General features: G+C 43.7%; 2 protein-coding genes across 6 annotated transcripts; one reads left to right on the forward strand and one right to left on the reverse strand.

Annotated features, from left to right (window-relative positions):
• Positions 1 to 2,209: 2,209 nt before the first annotated feature.
• Positions 2,210 to 6,889, reverse strand: LOC9272427 (3-hydroxy-3-methylglutaryl-coenzyme A reductase 1-like). 2 transcript variants are annotated; one of them, NR_188794.1, is made up of 5 exons: positions 6,061 to 6,889; positions 4,712 to 4,843; positions 3,812 to 3,993; positions 2,852 to 3,198; positions 2,210 to 2,623 (listed from the first exon to the last, which is right to left on the reverse strand). NR_188794.1 is itself a non-coding variant. In NM_001424589.1 (4 exons), exons 1-4 carry the CDS (start codon positions 6,885 to 6,887, stop codon positions 2,381 to 2,383), a joined length of 1,599 nt encoding a protein of 532 aa, NP_001411518.1. In that variant the 5' UTR covers positions 6,888 to 6,889; the 3' UTR covers positions 2,210 to 2,380. The 2 variants fall into 2 exon arrangements, 1 of the variants encoding a protein (NP_001411518.1); NM_001424589.1 differs by lacking the exon at positions 4,712 to 4,843.
• Positions 6,890 to 9,636: 2,747 nt separating this feature from the next.
• On the forward strand, positions 9,637 to 13,915 carry LOC4330510 (RNA-binding protein 24). Of its 4 annotated transcripts, none has more exons than NM_001424588.1 (8): positions 9,637 to 10,100; positions 10,200 to 10,323; positions 10,879 to 11,005; positions 11,278 to 11,314; positions 11,409 to 11,649; positions 11,866 to 11,983; positions 12,060 to 12,152; positions 12,901 to 13,915. In NM_001424588.1, exons 1-6 carry the CDS (start codon positions 9,828 to 9,830, stop codon positions 11,952 to 11,954), a joined length of 891 nt encoding a protein of 296 aa, NP_001411517.1. In that variant the 5' UTR covers positions 9,637 to 9,827; the 3' UTR covers positions 11,955 to 11,983; positions 12,060 to 12,152; positions 12,901 to 13,915. The 4 variants fall into 4 exon arrangements, with proteins under 4 accessions (NP_001411517.1, XP_015626300.1, XP_015626302.1 ...); XM_015770814.3 differs by having other exon boundaries at positions 11,863 to 11,983; positions 12,901 to 13,785; XM_015770816.3 differs by having other exon boundaries at positions 9,637 to 10,073; positions 11,863 to 11,983; positions 12,901 to 13,785.
• The last annotated feature ends 148 nt before the right edge of the window (positions 13,916 to 14,063 follow it).

A 14,063-nucleotide genomic window follows, 5' to 3' on the forward strand; every position in this document is an offset into this window, starting at 1 on the left:
AGGCTGATTAAAGCTGCGTGGATGCAAGTGGGGAGGAGTGATTAGATTAGATTAGGGGGGCAGGATTAAGATAATCCGAGCGGCGCGCTGTCTCATCGCCGGGCATGTGCTAGCTCCCTCGCCTGTCGCGTTGCGGCGCCAAGCGTCTCTCGATCGATCGGTAGCTCGCTTGTCCGTGCATGGCGCCATGGTTAACCTGATGATGATAATGCTAATCTTTTCGTTGAAGCCGTCTGACTTTAGCACTTGATTGTTAATGACCTTATTAAGCAGCCAGTTGATTACTTTATCGGTCGGGAAGAGACTTGAAATGATATGAGATATGCGCCCAGTTGCCACCCGCGGGGAGGTCGTAATCTGCGGTGACCTAATCTGGGTTAGAGACAGGCAACCTCTCAATTGTCACATTAATTTGTAAGCACGTACTCATTTGTGCCTCTTTTGTGTCTCCTGTCATTTCGTATAATTTGCCTGGCTCCCAAAGCTTACAGTATTAATTCTCTCTATATATAAAGCTGGCTCGATGATTCAATTCTACTACATAAATAATTGTTTGTTCAGGAGTAGTACTAGTACTTACTAATCTTTATTCATAAGTAAACCTTGGGAACCCTAACTAATGATGAAATGGCATCAGAAAAAGCCATGCGTGAAGTGTCACGCCAAGGATATGGGACAGGTGTCGACCCTGGGATTCGCCTACAGTTTTTTTCTTTTTCAGGGGGATTCGTCTACTGTTGGCTGCACCGCACAGGCTACTGCAGGAGGAAGAGAGAGAGAGAGAGCGCACGTAACGCCGCGGGGAATGGGTCACGCGCCACACGTGGGCGACGGCCCCGCGCGGTGGCGAGGCGAATTGGGTGGAGGGGACGGGGGGCCGAGATATGTCACATCGAATTTTTGATACGGGCCGGCCGTGGCCGTGGGCCGCGCGGCCACGTGACGATGCCGGCGGATGCCGCGTCCCGGAGCGGCGTTGGCCACTGTGGCCGCGCGCGCGCGAGCCCGAGGCCGGAGGCCACCATCATCCGTCCACCCACCCGTGCCGTCGCGTCAGCTGCTGATCGCGGTCTCGATCGCCTTGGCGCGGAACGCTCCGATGTCGTCGCGTGCGGGATTGTGGCGGCGTCCGTGCCTCACGCGGACGTGATCGCGCATTGGGGGTGTGGTGTACTGGTGGTGGAGCAAACTTTTCGCAAGGATTGTGTATTTTTGTGCCGTGCGAGGGCTGGTTGATCTTGCACTAGCAGTTGCAGGAGATAGTGCTGGACGGTGGAGGACTGGAGGAGGAGGAGGTGAAGGAGAATTGACTGGGTGCTTTATGGGCTGTTTTGGGCTACAAATCTGGCCCAAAGTCTGTTCATTTCGGTCTCTTGGGCCGGAGAGAAGACGGGAGAATTGTTGGGGTGCTTTATGGGCTGTTTTGGGCTACAAATCTGGCCCGAAGACTGTTCGTTTTCTCTTCAACAGCGTGGAAATTTCCGGGATTTTGATCCAATCTGCCTTTTCTACTTGTGTATTGAAAGCGACTACACAAGAACAGAAGTTATTATATGTGCACTTGTAGATTCGAGGTAGGATTTATTTAGCTACTAGGAGTAGGATTTTGGTTAAAGATAAGGAGAATCATTCAAGATTTCAAGTGGTTCTAGTGCGGCGTAGGAACCAGCATAGCGCGGCGAGGATATTCTTCAGCAACAACAATAGAAAGCAGGCGTGATTGAACACGAGAATTTTCGCACCGAAATCTGTGAGCTCAAGGAATCACAGCACATTTGGCTTTTGAAATCTGTGTGCTTATGGAACGAACCGGACCAGTATATTCGACTTACCTTATAAATCAAAGCAAGTACCTGACAGCAACAGGCACACCATTGCGAAAAAATAAAAAGAGAAGGCGTTCTGATTTGATCCACACTATCAACACTCGGTCACAGGCAACAGGCAGTCAGGCAAGATGCAATACAGGCTACAAAATTCAGAACTGAGGGACATGGAGGGAACAAAAGGCAGAACGAACAGTAAAATGAACATACACAGTCAGGTTCTCTATGCTGTAAACAAAAATTACTGAGCTGCTATACTGCACAAAAGCATAAGTTAACCTGACCTGCTGCTATCCAGAAAAAATGGAAAAATAAGTTTGATTGGTTACAGAAGAATGAAAAAAAAAACTGAAGGGTAAAATTACAGTCAGAAGCTGCACTATAGGTTAATGCCTCCTCACACATTATGCTAGTATAATACAGGTTGAGTTTGGAACTAAAGAATCGCTCTCTTATCAGCAGTATGTACAAGCCCATTGCTCATTCGCTTCTCCACAAGCTCAGGGCAATCCCTGTCTAAATATGTCCAGCATTTGAATGATGCGAAGGGCTGCTCAAGAAGCAGCCTTGGCGACATCCTTACTTGATCGATTGTACATCATGTGGCTCTTGACAAGGTGACCAGAGGCAAGAGCGGCAAGGAGCGAGAGCTCGCCAGCGAGCACGCTGCCAGCTACTATGGTAGCCAAACGTTTAGCATTTGCACCAGGTGAGCCATGATTTGAACCCTTGACACCAAGCAGGTTCAAACAAGCCGCCTGTGAGGCCAGACATGTACCACCTCCGATTGTACCTACCTGAGAGAAAAAATGAACCATTTTACTAACATGAAGAAATTAAATAAATAAAAATCGATGCGGATATTGCTCTCACGATCAAACTGCATGCTAAAACAAAATATTACTTCAGTTAATACAAGAAGATCTCTATGCTATAGATTTTGCAGCTCCATTTAAGGCTAGCAGGTTATGCTATAATCTACATAATGCAGGTAGGAACGGAAAGTAAAACGAATAAATAATCACCTCAATGGACGGCATGGTGACAGAGATATGAAGATCATCTCCATCATTTACTTCTTCCAACATGGTGATGCATTGTGAGCTTTCAACATTTTGTGCAGGATCCTGTCCTGTAGCAATGAATAATGCAGTAACAATATTACTCGCATGGGCATTAAAACCCCCAAGAGCCCCAGCTACAGCTGATCCAGCAAGATTTTTGATAATGTTAAGCTCAACAAGTTTTTCTACAGTCGTCTTAAGAACTTTCTGCACAACATCTCCTTTAATAATAGCCTCACAAACAACAGATTTCCCCCGGCCTTCTATCCAGTTTACAGCTGTCGGCTTCTTGTCTGAGCAATAGTTACCTGATGCACACAGATTAATTCATCAATGTGCATGCAAAGACAAGAAAATACATGGTGAATTGATGAAAACAGATAGTGTGAACACCCATTGTTTCAAAAAAAGCACCCCCGGCACAAATGCCTAATTGATACACGCAAATATATTATCAGAGAATATTAGACCATGTTTGATGCGAGTCTGATGAAAAGTAGTACATTCACTGTTATTCGGTAATCAGAATATATTTTACAATTGAACTAGGCTAGTGCACAATGAGCAGAAAATAAATAAAAAGGCATCCAAAAATACTTCTTAGGGATGAAAAAAATCCATCTTATAACCTGCTGAATCTTCTAAGAACCGATATCTGCTTTCTGTAAATGAAGCCAAGGGTTTCCTCTCTAGATCGGAAAAATCTAATTAGGGACATGTTTCTTTAAGTTACAAAGCAATAGGAGAGGAAATATTTTGGGTGCTGATGAAATATGTTTTTCATCATTTCCTTCGCAACATTTCCAAACAGAAGTTAAAGAATGTGATTTTTTATTCGTTTTCTGCTAAAAGGAGGCATTGACTTAGAGAGGAAAGCAAAACTAACTGAAGCATGCAAAGTTCAAGGGGAAGAGTTAAAACCAGATACGCTGATGACATCCATGTCAGGGAAGACATTCTGCAGATAGCCCAAGACATTCTCAACACCTTTTGACACCATGTTCATTCCCATAGCATCTCCAGTGATACAGCTAAATCTCATATATAGGTTCCTCCCAGCGAGTGCACAACGAATGTCTTGAAGCCTACCAAATCTGCTGGACCTACACCGATTAAAACAGTTTTTATGTCAATTCTAATAGAAGATGACCTCTATATGGAGTTATTGGTTCTACTAAGGAAGCGAAACAATAGAGCAAAAAAGAAAAAAAAAGGATGATGTAAGAACGACTTAGGCCCTGTTCTATTCTTCAACTTCCTTGTTTTCCGTTAGCACGCTTTTCAAATTGTTAAATGATACATTTTTTTAAAAAAAGTTTCTATATAGAAGTTGTTTTAAAAAAGAAAATAAATCCATTTTTCAAATTTATAATAGTTAATACTTAATTAATTATGTGCTAATGAGCTTTCTCGTTTTACGTGCAACCAAAATTTATCTCCAAATGTGGAGATTAAATGGGGCCTTAGATAAGCAAGCTGCGTGATTGTCTCAAATGAAAATTTCCACAATAAAGTATACATTTTTTAGATAATGGATATCATTCCGGCCTCTACACTCCACAAGAGTGTACACAGCCAACAATAAAGTATGCATGAAATTTACTAAATTAGAACTTATATAGGGCACAGAGGAGGATAACAATCAGATAAGTTGTACAAACAGATTGATTCTCACAGTATAATGGATCTTCAAACAATAGTACCAAATCAACACTGTATAGCAACCATATTGTGTGACATTTGCCACATCAAAAACTAAGACTGAAACATATGCAATCCGAAATGCAGAGGTTGAAAGAACAATGTCAATGGCAAACTCACACTTAGCTCCGGAAAAGTCCCTGGAGAATACACTATGCAAAAAGGTATCCATGGAACCATGACACTTGCCCATATATGCAACCCATAGAGTTGCGTCGGTATTGGGTAGATGGTTCTAGCTGCCAAGAACAACTATAAAACATTGTACAGTTTAAAAGATCAGAAATCAAATAAGATGTATAGACACCTTTGACTTTGACTGGTAGAATAATATGCCGATATGTACAGTGTCTGAATAACTGGATACGAAAAATCAAAGAAAAATATGAATATGAAAAATCTGCACAACAAAGTTGTGGAAATCACAGAAGTGGCTTGTGTGGTAAAATAGCACAAGTGAGGATATTAGGAAAGTATACTAAATGCAGCATACCTAGGAACTAACTGTTGGACCTATTTGGAACTTTGAAACACACGGCCACAATTTTTTAAAGAGATTCAATAAAAACCTCCATATTTTCTCAGTACTCTCAAATGACAGAAAACAATGTAAGAAAAGATACATTAATTAGAAACATGAAAACCAACAATAACTTATTGGAACACAAGCCTACTGTTATCTAAAGTGTACTTAATGACAGTAACCAAAGCTTTTGAACATGAGCCTACAATTACGTAAAGGTTCCAGACAACAAAATAAAACAAAACAACATATCGTACATTTAAAAAAAAAGAGAGAGACAATAGATCCTCTAAGGATACTGACTACAGAGCGACAGTTACTAGTCAGTAACACAGAAAAACTCCAAAAGACAAATGACATTAATCTGAAAATTCTAACACCGTAAACTGTCAGTAGATGTGTGTACCCTGAGTCCCTGAACATCTGAAGGTGCAAAGATACACACTAGAGGTTGAGATCTTAAATCCACATATTCTCAAGTTTGGAGAGCACAAACCAATGATTCATTCACATTCGGTATTATTTAAGCGAACATAAAAAGGCAATTCAAGGTGAACACTTCAGAAAGGTATTATCTATGAGCTGGCATTATCTGCATTTAGCTGGTAGCTCTTAGAACAAGTAAACATAGTATTGATAATGCATTGTCCAGTACCTCCAGTGCATGTGCTAGCTTACACACTGTGGGCTCTACCCTGTCAGCAATCACATGATAGAAGGGCTTTCCGTTGTGGGAAATCACCTGGTCTTAAAATACCATTCAGTGCTAGCTATCAACATCAGTCCATTACTCAAACATAAGACGACAACCTTAAGATACACTGAAAGATCACATTTTTCCCCCATTAATTAACACTGTGCCTGCCTATTGTCGCGCAAAGTCTTATAACACTTTGAGCAAGCACACAAATCAACAAACTAGATTAGTGGATGATGTGGAGTGTACCTATTGAAGACAGCAGCCAGCAACTCAAAATTCGCAGGCGCCTCAGCAAACGCCTTGAGCTCCGCTGCCCGCATTGCGGAAGGCAGCTTGACAGCAGGAGCGCGGGACATGGCGTCCCGGAGCAGAACGCTGAAGGCGCCGCCGGAAGCGGAGATGGCCCTGCACCCGCGGTTGACGCTGGCGACGAGGCATCCCTCGGTGGTAGCCATGGGGACATGGTACTCGCGGCCGTCCAGGAGCAGCGGGCCGGCGACCCCCACGGGGAGCTGCACGTACCCGACGGGCATCTCGCAGCATTGCCCCAGGATGGCCTGGTAGTCCATCCCATCGAAGGGGAGGCCCTCCACTCCCCGCCCCGTCACCCGCCGCAGCGCCTCCCGCCTCAGCCTCGCCGCGCGGCGGCAGTCCCCGAGCCGCGACTCCAGGCGGTGCGACGGCAGCGCGCCGGACGCCACCGCGGCGACGATCTCCTCGTCGTCGGCCTCCATCATCCCGCCACCATGCCCATGCATTGGCGCGGGCTCCGCGGCGGCGGGGCGCGCGCGGCGGGAGCCCCCCTGGCCGTCGTCGTCGTCGCCGGTGGTGGTGGCGGGGGCGTCAGGGTGGGCGAAGAGGCTGACGAGGTAGACGACGGTGGCGAACTCCCGGCCGCCGAGGGGCCGCTCCCTGTCGCTGCAGAGGCGGAGCAGGTCGCAGGAGGAGAGCACGAGGGAGACCATGGCCAGGCCGTTGGTGATCCGCATCGGGAGGGGCAGCGCCCCCCAGGTGAGCGCCCTCCGCGCCGCCCCGACGATGCGCCCTCCGCCCCCGCCCCGGCGCACGTCCATCCGCCTCCTTGGCCCAGGATCACTGGAGACAGAGAGAGAGACACAACCCAACCCAAGGCGATCGCGAACGACGCGGACCTCGCCTCCCCCCTCCCGGCTGTGCGTGTGCGTGTTTGCTCGGTACGCGATCGGAGGGGGGGATCGGACGGACGGGAGGGTGTGATGGTGGTGTACACGGAAGGCGCAGCGAGAGAGAGGGGAGGTGACCGCGGGATTGTCTCTCTCGCTCGCCTCGGGCGTTCAGATGTTCGGCGTGACAGGACAGGACAGGGGGATCTAAGCGGCAAGCCGCAAGCAGAGGCGTGGGCGGGGGAGGGGGAACGGCACGGGGCCCGCGCGCGGATGGGCGGCGGGTTCTTTCTTTTCTTCCAAGCAGAAGACCGGGAGGAGACAGGAGAGGCTCGGGCGTTTTCCACGTCCGATGCTGTTTGCAAATTGCAAATCTGCTCTTTTGTCAGCAGTGTGAGTCATCCGTCATCGATGGAGCTCAGCGAGAAATGTGTTTTTTTTTCTTCTTCTCTCTTTTATGCAGTCGATCGTTTGGAAAAGTGTGAACGAGAAGCACTCTCTACTCGGTAATCTATGATGAAATGTGTGGTTGATGTGATGAACTCGCTCGAGCATGGGAATGGTGTGCGAGATTTTGGTCTCAGTCACTGCTCACCTTGGAAATATTTTACATCCTGACTAGGCAGTTATGTTTGGGTTCAGAGACTAAATCTTAGTACCTGTCACATCGGATCCGATGTTTGACACTAATTTAGATTATTAAACATATACTACTTACAAAACTAATTATATAAATGAGAGCTAATTCGCGTGACAAATTTTTTAGCCTAATTAATTCATAATTATCACATGTTTACTGTAACATCACATAGACTAATCATGGATTAATTAGGCTTAATAGATTCGTCTCGCTAATTAGTTTAGAGTTATGGAATGGATTTTGTCAATAATCTACGTTTAATACATCTAATTAGTGTCCAACATCTGATGTGACATGGTTCCATCCAAACCCCCAGTTCGGTACATTTGGTTCCCAACACCTCTCTCTCATATTCCGCGCATATGCTTTTCAAACTGTTAAATGGTATTTTTTTTCAAAAAGTTTCTATACAAAAGCTGCTTAAAAAATCATATTGATTCATTTTTGAAGGAAAAAACTAATACTTAACTAATCACGCGCTAATGGACCGCTCTATTTTTCGTGCGCAACATATATGTTCCCAGCAGTGAGTGCCGAACACAGAATCTTTATCATAAGGCACATAGTTAAAACAAATATTCACTTCGTCCAAAATAAATTAATTTAGTATGAGAAGTTATATATCTACGAATCATATATTTTGAGACAGGTGGAGTACAGTATATGATCTATTCCCTAAAATTTTTTTGATCAAATTCGTATGAGATTATTTCATACGTTCACAGGACTTTTACTGATCACACAATATAATGGTGGTCATAAAACTTTCTAAAGTAATTTTGAATTTCTCTTATGAATAAAGATAAAGAATTAAGAAGTACATGTTTCACGACAATTGTTGTGTGTTACTATTATACTACATTAGATGTTTTTAGAAGTGTTAAGTGCATACTTTAGGTCTTCTATATAACTTCTACTTTTAGCTCTTTTTTCGTAAAAAGGGTGCGACAACTTAGTGAGTAAAATAGGATATGCTACGGATAAGATCAAATGAGTAACTTTTAGCCCTAAGTTTTTTCATGTCATTCTTCGGACAAAATGATTCATTTATAGGAAAAGCTACCATATTTACTGTAGCAGCCATACTATCATGTATCAAGATGGATGTATGGAACGTACTCTATATATGCTACGGATAAGATAAAATGAGTAATTTTTAGCCCTAACTTTTTTTCATGTCATTCTACGGATAAGATAATTTATCTATAGGAAAAGCTATGTTTACTGCAGCAACCACACTATCATGTATAAAGATATATTGAATGTACTATATCTATCCACGATTATAAAAATTCATCTAAGTGTATAGTTAGAAATCCCTATATTTATGGAAAATGTGGTAGTAATTTATCTTAGCATAACACCACTTCAACATCTCAATTCCACTTTAGTATGGAGATGTTTTCTCCTTCGCATAGAGATAGTTAATTAATCCTTAAAAACACCTTTCTCATGACTTGGTAAGTCAAAGAAATAGCTAGTAAGTTACATGTTATATATACTCTAATATACATGTTTGTAATTAATTTTGTTAGAATTATAAATACAACCTCATCAGAATATCCTTGAACCAAAAATTAAAGAAAAATGACACATCACATCCATTGAATCCAAATAGAAGAGGCATGTAGCTCTTCAACTTGTTTTATATAAAATCAATTGCTTACATGCTAACTGAGATCATATGAACAGTATAAAAACGCGAAAAACATGCAACGAACTTTTAAAATTATATTATCATACCGTGATGCAACGCAATGCCAATCTACTCAAACATGTCCGAATCCAACTTACCTTATATCGACCAAAACTTACGACAAGTAGCAAATTTGCTCATCATCCACGAACACTTCGATTCCAAATTCGTTTCTAATATTTCGAAGCGCCCGCAATTTCGCTGTCAACCGCGTGATCCATTTGAAAAACCCAAACAGCTCTCTCCCTCTTACACTGTCACACACACTGGCTTCTTCGCTGGCAAACGAACGTGACTTGGGTTCCCGTAGCAGAAGAAGGCGCGCCAACCCAACCGTCGGCCCCAGTCACAATCCCCCCTTTCCCCTCCTCCGCCGACTCGCCCACCTTTTCCCCCTTCCAAAATCCCACCGCCGATTCGCTCCCACTCGCGAACCCTCTCCAATCCCAAGGTCGGAGAGGGGGACAGCGAAGCTAGCCCACCCGCACCACCGATCCTCGAAGGGATTCCAGCCGATCGCTGCGTAGCTCGCCGGATGGCGCAGCAGCAGCAGCAGCAGGGGTCGGGGTCGGGGTCGGCGTCGGCGTCGAGCTCCAGCTCGGGGCTGCACCTGCTGGCGTCGCCGTTCGGGGACACCACCTACACCAAGGTGTTCGTGGGCGGGCTCGCGTGGGAGACCACCAGCGAGAGGCTCCGCCGCTTCTACGACCGCTTCGGGGAGATCCTCGAGGCCGTCGTCATCACCGACCGCCACTCCGGCCGCTCCAAGGGCTACGGCTTCGTCAGTGCCCTTCGATTTTTCGCCGCTGTTGATCCTGCTTTTTCCGGGTGTTTGTTTGTTTGTTCGTGGAATTGCTGGCTGTAAACAGTGGTTGGCTTATACAAGTGTCATGTTGACCTTGTGCAGGTGACGTTCCGCGATCCTGAGTCGGCGAGGAAGGCATGCGAGGACCCGACGCCGGTGATCGACGGCAGGCGTGCCAATTGTAACCTGGCGTCGCTTGGCCGCGCTCAGCCTGCAGTTCCTCTCGGTATTGATCTCCCTGCCTTGACACTGATTTGCACTAACTTATTCGAGTAGATTATGAGCACATTTTGATACCACCGTGAGGATTTGCTTGCTAGCAAGTTACTGCAGTGGTATCTGTGGTATGATTGTGTTGCCTTCTGCAAACTTATTTGATCGGTTCTACATTGTGTTTGCTCTAGAATTTAGTTACCCGCACTCGTCCTCCTAGAATAAGACAACTATGGAAAGAAGAAAAATTGATAATCAAGTGAACATAGGTACAGTCAACTATATACCTTCTCAAGTGGGTTTGGGACTTAAAATAACACCACAGGTGAGCTAAAATGATACTGAGCATTCATTTGAACAGAAGTACTGATGATGTTGGTGTTTGGCATGTGCTTGTTTTGTTTTGCAAACAAAAAACTACAAATTACAGTATGCCACCCCTAATGGTGATACGATGACTACTAATATACCATTTTGGTACCTTAAACAGTTCTTGGAAGTGCTCATGCGGTGATAATAGTTCTATTTCTGTAAGCATTTGTTCTGAATACATGCACAATCTTTTCAGGGAGGCCAAGATCAGCTGGGTCCTACTTTGGCGTTCCAGTTCCAAGGGGTGTTTATGTAGGGGGTTATGGTCAGCACCGGACACTTCCTCTTGGGTATTACCAAGGATTCCCGGTTCCGCAATACAGGTATGATGTGTTAACTTTTCCAATGCAGCTTCCTGCTCTTAGATGGCCCATTTGTGACAATCTTCAAGTAGTTCTTACTTAGGCGTCCACATTTGGCATATAATCTTGTGGCAATTACTTTGTGTAGATTGTGCATAGCCTGCATCCTATTTTTTTTCTGCTCCTCTTCGAAAATTGCCAAATAAATATGTTCATTTTCTTCGTGGAACATAATATCGCTGTTTTGGAAGTCAATAAAGTGTGTTCGGTCATTCATTTTCCTCCTTTTGCAGCTACACTACATATGGGACAGAATACATCTATCCACAGGTTGAAGTGTGAAAAATATTACGTTTAATTTTCCTTGCGCAACATAAGGGTTTTACAAAGCATCGACTGATTCTGATGAGAGATCTCTTTGTAGGGTACATTAAACCCATATGTTGGTCAGCAATATGTTCCAATTTATGGAGTTTCATCCGCAGCAAATACTGCTAGCCAACCATTTAGCCAGTTCAGCCCGTCCATTTCTGGTGGGGGTAATGGTTATGTGGCTATTCATGGTTACAATGTGCCAGGAAATCCATTTGTACAGTTAACTGGATCAAACTTTAGCAGTGCATCGCCTACACCTCGGCCCACCATTCAGGCCCCCTTTTTAGTTGGTAATGTGGTCTTCTTTGCCTATTTTTTTTAGTATTTAGTGATTCCTCTTGTCTTTCCAGAAAACACAATACTGTGTTATGCTATATGTTCTCACACCAAATTTACCAGGCTAACATGGATGCTATCGTTCATTCGTCACCCTGCATCTTTTTATAGTGTCTGCTTAAGTGTTCTCCTTTTGTGAATAACTTCATATTACTTGGCCTTTGTAGCAGCACCGGTTCCTACTCACCCGCACTTGGTCCTCCCAGCTCACTCACCTCAGTTTACACAGGCTAGTGGTTCAGACCAAAGAGCAAGCTGAACTATGCTGCCAAACATTTGTACCTTGAGGTTTGTTCTGTCTGGACTGCTGTTATCTTTTCTTGTGATTATCTGGTAGTAACTGTTCTTTTTCTGTCCCTAATAGGTACCCTTAGATTGCAGCAGGACAAAAGAGCAGTGCTGCTGTATTTGTAGTACTGGTTCTTACCTGGCAAGTAATCCCCCTTGCATTCATAAGGTACCAATTATGCTGTACTGAGAAGCCATGCTTACATTCATAGAATGCCAATCTTACTCTTATGGGAAATTAGTCCATCAATATTCTGCCCTTCAGAAGTTCAGATGCATTTAGTTTCAGAACAAAATGATGGAGTTACCTATTGGTTCTAACTTGTCAGAACTCAAAAGGGACAAACTTTGATGTTAATATGCTTGTGTTTTGTCTCTTATTCTCATTGTTGTACTCCTTAATCTCGTTATGTTTTTTAGGATCTCCTATTATGCTCCAATAGTATTGCATTCGATACTGGGTGATGCTTTCCCATAATTAACTTGAAACCAAACCAGGAAATTCATTCTTAACGTTGATGTTAGATTAGTTTTGCATCTAACAGAAGATAAGTACATTGATGGCATCATGGCGTTCATCATTACTCTGAACATACAGACTAAACAGCCAACTGAATCTTAATCAATCTGTTTGCTTGTGATATGATATGGTCGACACTAAATAGCAAAAATTTCCCAGAGAAATTCTTTCTGTTTGCTTCAGGCTTTCTTTGTTTCTTGTTTCAAAACATTGGGAAATGGTTTATACGTGTTTGTCTGAAGTTATTGTAAGCCAATTGGATCATGTGCCCGCACGTGTATACTAATGTGATCATGCATCTTGTTTTTTATCATATACAAGTTTTCATTTTATTGACCTGAGTTCTATTTCTGTAATTTTGATTATTATGATAATCTTCGCTATGAAATTTCTGCAGGTTGCCCTTATCATGGTCATCAGATGTACCTGGAATCATGATGTTGCCCCGATGGATGGGACAATGATCCAAGAGCAACGGTTGCTCTTGTCAGTTTTGCTTGGTTACATCCTATGTCTCAATGGGACTGCGACCATTGCTGCAGCTTGAAGCTCTAGATACAGCATTATTGATCCTGTATCTGACAGCTCATTAGCCCATGGAGATATACTGGATGCTGGAATGGAGTCCAGCACTCTGTAAGATGACTAATCCCCTTGGATTAGTCATGATGCACTCATATGATTGTTCACCTAAACTCCTGAAGAATCATCAAGCTACTATGTGGTTGATTATATCCCAGTGTTGAAGTCTGGCACAAGTCCAACAAATGTAGCCCGTCCCGTCAGTCTTGTGTCTGTCTATGGTCATCGTCGTGATCTATGCTTGATCGGCCTTTGGAGGTATAAATAGTTATTGCGTCCGCTTCACTCATCATGTCCAAAATGTTGGACCAAGATGGTCCTTCCTCCTGTATCTGTAACCCAAGTGTCTACCGGAACTGCTCAGGGTCGTTACTCGTTACCAACTGGTAGCGAGGTCACGAGGACTATCTTCTATGGTGTTACTGGTATCGGTATCAGAACTACCGTCTATTGTGTTACTGGTATCGGTATCAGAACTGTTGTTATGTGTTTAATTTTTCATTGCTATGTGCTCAGCAGTTCCTCGACTTCCGAGAACGGCACTTTGTTGTCCGACCAAAATAAATCAGTTCGGATGAGAAACCCATGCTTTGGGGTCTTATCGGTGTTGTGTAAGCCTGGATTGTTAAAACTTGTACTATTTGTACAAATTGTTTTGCTGTTTTGCAGTGATGTGTATTATGTGAAATTGTTTCAGAAATTGGGTGTTTTCTGTGTGACGACAATGCTCTCTGCTCGAGTTAGCGGTATCAGTCTTGATCGTTAAAACTTGTACAAATTGTTCTGCGGTTTGGCAGTCTTGTGTATTATGTGAAATATTGTTTCAGAAATTGTGTTTTCTGTATGACGACAAGTCGACAATGCTCTCTGCCCGAGTCAGCGATATTGTTCAAGTCTAGGTTGTTAAAAACTTTACTATTTGAACTGATTTATCTGCGGTTTCGCTGTCTTTATTTTGTGAAATATTGTTACAGAAAA

This window comes from Oryza sativa, chromosome 2, assembly GCF_034140825.1.
Source record: "Oryza sativa Japonica Group chromosome 2, ASM3414082v1".
Classification (NCBI taxonomy): domain Eukaryota; kingdom Viridiplantae; phylum Streptophyta; class Magnoliopsida; order Poales; family Poaceae; genus Oryza; species Oryza sativa.